General features: G+C 47.4%; 1 protein-coding gene across 1 annotated transcript; it reads right to left on the bottom strand.

Moving 5' to 3' along the window:
• Positions 1-5,643: 5,643 nt before the first annotated feature.
• LOC122366891 lies at positions 5,644-7,030 on the bottom strand. The gene is made up of 3 exons (XM_043339545.1): positions 6,821-7,030; positions 6,472-6,598; positions 5,644-5,773 (listed from the first exon to the last, which is right to left on the bottom strand). The coding sequence occupies exons 1-3, from the start codon at positions 6,990-6,992 to the stop codon at positions 5,644-5,646; spliced, it is 429 nt and encodes a 142-aa protein (XP_043195480.1). The 5' UTR covers positions 6,993-7,030.
• Between the last annotated feature and the right edge of the window lie 792 nt (positions 7,031-7,822).

The raw sequence follows: 7,822 nt of genomic DNA, 5'->3' as shown, positions 1-7,822 counted from the left end.
CCTGGAGATGTTGTAGTGTCAGTTATGAGTTCCAAAGCGCTATCTGCAACAGTTGAGCGTGGCACTGCAGCTGTTGTAGTGTCAATAGTTGTGCCTGTAGTAACACCAGTAACAGTTGAGCCTCTCACTGTAGATTTGGTGTCAGCCGCTGTGTCTGTGAAAACACCAGTAACAGGTGAGGCTGTCCCTGGAGATGTTGTAGTGTCAGTTATGTGATCCATAGTGCTATCTATAACAGTTGAGCCTGTCACTGGAACTGTTGTAGTGTCAATAGTTGTACCTGTAGTAACGCCAGCAACAGTTGAGCCTGTCACTGGAGATATGGTGTCAGCAGTTGTGTCTGTGAAAACACCAGTAACAGGTGAGCTTGTCCCTGGAGATGTTGTAGTGTCAGTTATGGGATCCATAATAGAACCTGCAACAGTTGAGCGTGGAACTGCAGCTGTTGTAGTGTCAATAGTTGTGCCTGTAGTAACACCAGGAACAGATGAGCCTGTCATTGAAGATGTGGTGTCAGCATTTGTGGATGTGAAATCACCAGTAACAGGTGAGCCTGTCGCTGGAGCTGTTGTGGTGTCGTTATTTTTCTCAAATGAAACACCAGTTGCAGTTGACCCTGTCACTGGAGCTGTGGTAGTGTCAGTAGTTGTGCCTGTAGTAACACTAACAACATTTGAGGCTGTCACTGGAGATGTGGTAGTGTCAGTAGTTGTGCCTGTAGTAACACCAACAACATTTGAGCCTGTCGCTGGAGATGTGGTGTCAGCTGTTGTGTCTGTGAAAACACCAGTAACAGGCGAGCTTGTCACTGGAGATGCTGTAGTGTCAGTTATGGGATCCATAGTGCTATCTATAACAGTTGAGCCTGTCACTGGAGCTGTTGTAGTGTCAATAGTTGTACCTGTAGTAACGCCAGCAACAGTTGAGCCTGTCACTGGAGATGTGGTGACAGCAGTTGTGTCTCTGAAAACACCAGTAACAGGTGAGCTTGTCGCTGGAGCTGTTGTGGTGTCGGTAGGTTTGTCAGTAGAAACACCAGTTGCAGCTGAGCCTGTCCCTGGAGATGTGGTAGTGTCAGTAGTGGAATCCATAGTACTACGTGTAACAGTTGAACCTGTCACTGGAGATGTGGTGTCAGCAGTTGTGTCTGTGAAAACACCAGTAACAGGTGAGCCTATCGCTGGAGCTGTTGTGGTGTCGGTAGTTTTGTCAGTAGAAACACCAGTAGCAGCTGAGCCTGTCCCTGGATATGTTGTAGTGTCAGTAGTGGGATCCATAGTGCTATCTATAACAGTTGAGCCTGTCACTGGAGCTGTTGTAGTGTCAATAGTTGTGCCAGTAGTAACACCAGCAACAGCTGAGCCTGTCATTGGAGATGTGGTGTCAGCATTTGTGGTTGTGAAATCACCAATAACAGGTGATCCTGTCGATGGAGCTGTTGTGGTGTCGGTAGTTTTCTCAAATGAAACACCAGTTGCAGTTGAGCCTGTCACTGGAGCTGTGGTAGTGTCAGTAGTTGTGCCTGTAGTAACACCAGCAACAGTTGAGCTTGTCACTGGAGATGTGGTGTCAGCTGTTGTGTCTTTGAAAACACCAGTAACAGGTGAGCTTGTCCCTTGAGATGTTGTAGTGTCAGTTATGAGATCCATAGTGCTATCTATAACAGTTGAGCCTGGGACTGCAGCTGTTGTAGTGTTAATAGTTGTGCCTCTAGTAACACCAGCAACAGTTGAGCCTGTCATTGGAGATATGGTGTCAGCAGTTGTGTCTGTGAAAACACCAGTAACAGGTGAACCTGTCGCTGGAGCTGTTGTGGTGTCGGTAGTTTTGTCAGTAGAAACACCAGTTGCAGCTGAGCCTGTCTCTGGAGATGTTGTAGTGTCAGTAGTGGGATTCATAGTACTATGCGTTACAGTTGAGCCGGTCACTGGAGATGTGGTGTCAGCAGTTGTGTCTGTGAAAACACCAGCAACAGGTGAGCTTGTCCCTGGAGATGTTTTAGCGTCAGTTATGGGATGCATAGTAGAACCTGCAACAGTTGAGTGTGGCACTGCAGCTGTTGTAGTGTCAATAGTTGTGCCTGTTGTAACACCAGTAACAGGCGAGCCTCTCACTGGAGATGTGGTGACAGCAGTTGTGTCTGTGAAAACACCAGTAACAGGTGAGCCTGTCGCTGGAGCTGTTGTGGTGTCGGTAGTTTTGTCAGTAGAAACACCAGTTGCAGCTGAGCCTGTCCCTGGAGATGTTGTAGTGTCAGTAGTGGGATCCATAGTACTACGTGTAACAGTTGAGCCTGTCACTGGAGATGTGGTGTCAGCAGTTATGTCTGTGAAAACACCAGCAACAGATGAGCTTGTCCCGGGAGATGATTTAGTGTCAGTTATTGGATGCATAGTAGAATCTGCAAAAGTTGAGCGTGGTACTGCAGCTGTTGTAGTGTCAATAGTTGTGCCTGTAGTAGCACCAGTAACAATTGAGCCTCTCACTGTAGATGTGGTGTCAGGCGCTGTGTCTGTGAATATACCAGTAACAGGTGAGGATGTCCCTGGAGATGTTGTAGTGTCAGTTATGGGATGTATAGTGCTATCTATAACAGTTGATCCTGGCACTGGAGCTGTTGTAGTGGCAATAGTTGTGCCTCTAGTAACACCGGCAGCAGTTGAGCCTGTCATTGGAGATGTGGTGTCAGCATTTGTGGTTGTGAAAACACCAGTAACAGGCGAGCCTGTCGCTGGAGCTGTTGTGGTGTCGGTAGTTTTCTCAAAAGAAACACCAGTTGCCGTTGAGTCTGTCGCTGGAGCTGTTGTAGTGTCAGTAGTTTGTTCAGTAGAAACACCGGTAACAGGTGAGCTTGTCCCTGGAGATGTTGTAGTGTCAGTTATGTGATCCATAGTGCTATCTATAACAGTTGAGCCTGTCACTGGAGCTTTTGTAGTGTCAATAGTTGTGCCTGTAGTAACACCAGCAACAGATGGGCCTTTCATTGGAGATGTGGTGTCAGCAGTCGTGTCTGTGAAAACACCATTAACAGGTGAGCTTGTCCCTGGAGATGTTGTAGTGTCAGTTATGGGATCCATGGTAGAACCTGTAACAGTTGAGCCTGGCACTGCAGCTGTTGTGGTGTCAATAGTTGTGCCTGTAGTAACACCAGCAACAGTTGAGCTTGTCACTGGAGATGTGGTGTCAGCAGTTGTGTCTGTGAAAACACCAGTAACAGGTGAGCCTGTCATTGGAGCTGTTGTGGTGTCAGTACTTGTATCTAAATTAACACCAGAGACAGTTGAGCTTGTCACTGGAGGCGTGGTGTTCGTACTGATATCTAGAGAGGCACCTGCGACTGTTGAGTCTGTCACTGTAGATGCATTATCAGTAGTTGTACTGGTAAAAACACCAGTAACAGTTGTGCCTGTCACTGGAGATGTTTTGTCAGTACTGGTATCTATAGTAACACCTGCAACAGATGGGTCTGTCACTAGAGATGTTGTGGTGTCAGTAGTTGTATCTGTAGTTACACCAGTAGCAGTTGATCCTGTCACTGGAGATATTGTGGTGTCAGTACTGATATCTAGCGAGGCACCTGCGACTGTTGAGTTTGTCACTGTGGACGCAGGGTCAATAGTTGTACTTGTAAAAACACGAGTAACAGTTGAGCCTGTCACTGGAGATTTTTGATCAGTACTGGTATCTAGAGTAACACCTGCATCAGCTGGGTTTGTCACTGGAGCTGTGGTGTCAGTAGTTGTGTCTATAGTAGCATCAGTAGCAGTTGATCTTGTCACTGGAGATGTTGTGGTGTCAGTACTTGTATCTATAGCAGCACCAGTAATAGTTGGACCTGTCACTTGAGATGTTGTAGTGTCAGTAATGGTTTCTTCATTAACACCTGCCACAGTTGAACCTCTCACTGCGGATGTTGTGGTTTCAGAACTGATATCTAGAGTAGCACCTGTATTAGTTGAGCCAGTCACTGGAGGTGTGGTGTCAGTAGTTGTGCCTGTAAAAACGCCAGTAACAGTTAAGTCTGTCACTGGAGATGTTTTGTCAGTACTGGTATCTAGAGTAACACTTTTAACAGCTGAATCTATAACTGGAGATGTTGTGGTGTCAGTAGTTGTGTCTGTAGTAACACCAGTAACATCTAATCCTGTCACTTGAGCTGTTGAAGTGTCAGTAGTAGTATCTATAGTGACACCAGTAGCAGTTGATCCTGTCACTTTGGATGTTGTAGTGTCAGTAATCGTATCTTGAGTAACACCTGTATTAGTGGAGCCTGTCACTGGAGGTATGGTGTCAGTACTGGTATCTAGAGAGGCACCTGCGACTGTTGAGTCTGTCACTGTGGATGCAGTGTCAATAGTTGTACTTGTAAAAACACGAGTAACAGTTGAGCCTGTCACTGAAGATGTTTTGTCTGTGCTGGTATCTAGAGTAACACCTGCAACAGCTGGGTCTGTTACTGGAACTGTTGTAGTGTCAGTAGTAGTATCTATGGTAACACCAGTAGCAGCCGATCCTGTCACTGGAGATGTTGTGGTGTCCATAGTACTGGTATCTAGAGTAGCACCTGTATCAGTTGAGCCTGTCACTGGAGATGTTGTGGTGTCAGTACTGTTATCTATAGCAACAGAAGTAATAGTTGCGCCTGTCACTGGATCTGTGGTAGTGTCAGCACTGGTATGGATAGCCACACCTGCAACTGTTGAGCCTTTCACCGGAGATGTTGTAGTGCCAGTATTTGTGTTTTTAATATCACCTGTAACAGTTGGGCCTGGCACTGGAATTGTTTTGGTGTCAGTACTGGTATCAATAGTATCACCTGTAACAGTGGAGCCTGGCTTTGGGGATGTTGTTATGTCTGTACTGTTGTCTACAGTAACACCAGTTACAGTTAAACCTGTCGTTGGAGATTTTGTAGTGTCAGTAGTGTTCCTTGTAGTAAAATGATGATTAGTTGATTCTGCCGTTGGAGTTGTTTTAGTGTCAGCAAATATATCTGTAGTAAATCCAGCGTTAGCGTTTGTTGTTATTGTGTAAGAAGGATTTATTGCGGTGGTATGCGTTGTATAATTAGATTTAGTTGAGCCCTCCATTTTACTGGGTGTCGTTTTCGTACTTGGTCCAGAGTTATTATTAGCACTTATGCGAGTACTTGCTGATTTTTTCGTTTTTGTTATATCGGTTTCGAAAGCTTCATTAGAGCTGGTTTTAGGCAATAGTGAAGTCTTTCTGCTAGTGGTCTCAGTTGTGGCCGGACGTGTAGTCTCAAAAGTAGTCCCCTCATAGACCGTGGTTGTTGTGGTACGTATAGCAGCTGTGATGTCGCTCTTGGTTCTACTAATACCATCAGCTGCTGTAACTTCTTGGGAAGAATTTAGGCTGTCACGCACAGTGCTATGTGTGGATGTTGGTGAAACAGCATGCTCGGTGTTCGCCGTGCTAAGGTTGGCATGCAGTGAGGTTCCCAGCTGATCGCGGATTTCGAGTCCGTCCGTCCCCCTCGGGCCACTCTCTGTCCTTACGGTGACCGGCACGGAACTGGTGGCCGCGGACGCTGCTGGGTCTGGTGACTCCGAGACCGAGGGCTCCGGAGTCCCCTCGCTGGAGTCAGCAGCAGACTCCACGCTCGTCTCTGCGACAGAGTCTCTAGTAGTTTCCGACGCTGTTGACTGTGCTCTCGGAGCCTCCGTTGTTTCGGTTGGCCTCGTTTCGGTCCCCCAGGTCTCTGCTGTTGCTGTTTGAAGCACCGTCGCTGGTGACGTTGTCCCTTGCGGCGCTTCTGATTGAGACGGCATCATGTCAGTGCTTCCCATTTCTGTTACCGTCGATTGCGGCGACGCGGTTTGTGACGTCACCGTTGGTCCAGTCACCGTTTCTGCTGTCTCCCCTTGTGACACCGTAGCGTCTGTTCCCGCCGTTTGTGGTTGTGTCGTTTGTGGCGCCATCGTTTCTGTTTCCGAGTTTTGTGAACGGCTTGTTATTGACGCTGTTGCTTGTGAACCCGTTGTGTCTGTTTCCGTCGCTGCTGTCGTCGTTTGTGACGTTTCTGACAACGTCGTGTCGTTCTTTGTCATTTGCGACTCAACTGTGTGTAATGATGTTGTATGTGAAACAGTCGTGTTTTTAACAGACGCTTCTGTCTCTGTCTCTGTTTCAGACTCTTTTGTTGACGTCGTTAGTTGAGTTGCCGTCTGTGACGTCGTTGTTTCCCGTGCTGCAGTTTCTGATGTAATTTGTGACGCCGTTGATTGTGACGCCGCTGTCTCTATTGCCGTTGTCTGTGACGTTATCGCGCCGGTAGTTGTCGCTTGCTTTGTCAATTGCAACTGCGTCGTTTGTAACATTGTTGGTGTGGCAACCATTTCTGTTTCGGTCGTTGCTGATTCTGCCGTTTCTGACGGTGTCGACTGTGACGCTGTCGACTGTGACGTTATCGTTTGTAACGCCACTGTTTGTGCAGTTGTTGCCTGTGACGCAATCGTGTCAGTTTCTGTAATTTTTACCGTCGTCGGCTGAGACGATTGCATTTGTGACTCTGTCGCTTGCGACGCTGTCGTTCGAGCAGTTGTTTGCGACAGCGTCAGGTCGATTTTTGTGCTTTCTTCCGTTGTTTGTAAGGTCATGGTTGGTGAAGTCGCCGTTTCTTCTTCCGTCATTTTGGTTTTCGTGCTTGCTGTTCCCGTCGTTTGTGACGTTGTGATTTGTGATGTAGTTATTGGTGTTGTCACCGTTTTTGTTTCAGACGTTTCTGTCGTCATGTCTGATTCCATTGTTCGTGATGTCACTGCTTGTGCGGTTGTTGCTTGGGACACAATTGTGTCACTTTCTGTCATTTCTGCTGGCGTCGGCTGAGACGATTGTGTTTGAGGTGGAGACGTTTGTGACGCAGACGTTTGTGGTGCTGTGGACAGTGACGCCGTTGTGTCGGCACCTTCTATTTCTGCTGTCGCTTGAGACGTCGTCATTTCGGCTGTCACTGTTTTTGATGCCGTCATTTGAGACGACGTTGATTGTGACGCTACTGTTTCTATTGACGTTGATTGTGACGCCGTGGTGTCGGTACTTGTCGTTTCTTTCGTCGATTGAACCTCCGTCGTTTGTGACGTCGTCGACTGTGGCGCCATTTGTGCAGTTGTTTGTGCAGTTGTTGGTAGTGGCGTAATCATGTCAGTTTCTATCGTTTCCATTGTGGTTGAAAGTGACGCTTGCGCTTGTGACGCTGCTGTTTGTGAAGCCATTATTTGTGACACCGCCGTGTCTGTTGCAGTTGATGTCGCTGCTAGTGAGACAGTCGTTTGGGATGCTATCGTTGGCGCAGCCGCTGTTTTTGTGCCCGTGGCCTCTGACGCCGTTGTTTGTGACACTGTTGATTGTGACGTATATATGTCAGCTCCCGCTGTTACTGTTGTTGGTTGCGACGCAACCACTTCTTCAGTTGTTGATTGTGTCGTACTATTGTCAGTTTCCGTCGCTTCCATTATTGTCGGACGTGACGCTTGCGTTGCTGACGTCGCCAGTTGTGATGTTGCCGCTTCTGTTTCAGACGTCTCTTTTAACGTCTTTTGCGACGTCATCGTGTCTGGTTCCATCATTTGCAATGTTGTTGGCTGTGGGGCCGTTGTGCCGTTACCTGTCATTTCAGTTATTGTTTGCGACGCCGTCGATTGTGGAATCTCCGTTTCGGACGTGGTCGTGTCAGCTCTTGTCGCTTCTGCTGTCGATTGTGACAATGTGAACTGTGATGTTTTCGTTTGTGAGATTGTCGATTGTGCAATTGTTGATTGTGAAGCCATCTTGTCAGTTTCTGTCGTTTCTGTTGTCGACT

This window comes from Amphibalanus amphitrite, unplaced genomic scaffold (genome assembly GCF_019059575.1).
Source record: "Amphibalanus amphitrite isolate SeventyFive unplaced genomic scaffold, NRLGWU_Aamphi_draft 000837F_arrow, whole genome shotgun sequence".
Lineage (NCBI taxonomy): Eukaryota > Metazoa > Arthropoda > Thecostraca > Balanomorpha > Balanidae > Amphibalanus > Amphibalanus amphitrite.
This window is presented reverse-complemented; position numbering and strand designations above follow the sequence as displayed.

Excerpts from the sequence above, each read along its gene's own strand:
- LOC122366891 (XM_043339545.1), bottom strand. The coding sequence starts at position 6,992 with ATGACGGCATCAAAAACAGTGACAGCCGAAATGACGACGTCTCAAGCG. Across the intron at positions 6,599-6,820 it reads GCCAGCAGAAATGACAGAAA|AAAGCACAAAAATCGACCTG; the intron begins GTGACACAATTG and ends AAACAACGGAAG. Across the intron at positions 5,774-6,471 it reads ACAGAAACTGACACGATTGC|CGCCGCAAGGGACAACGTCA; the intron begins GTCACAGGCAAC and ends CTCAATCAGAAG.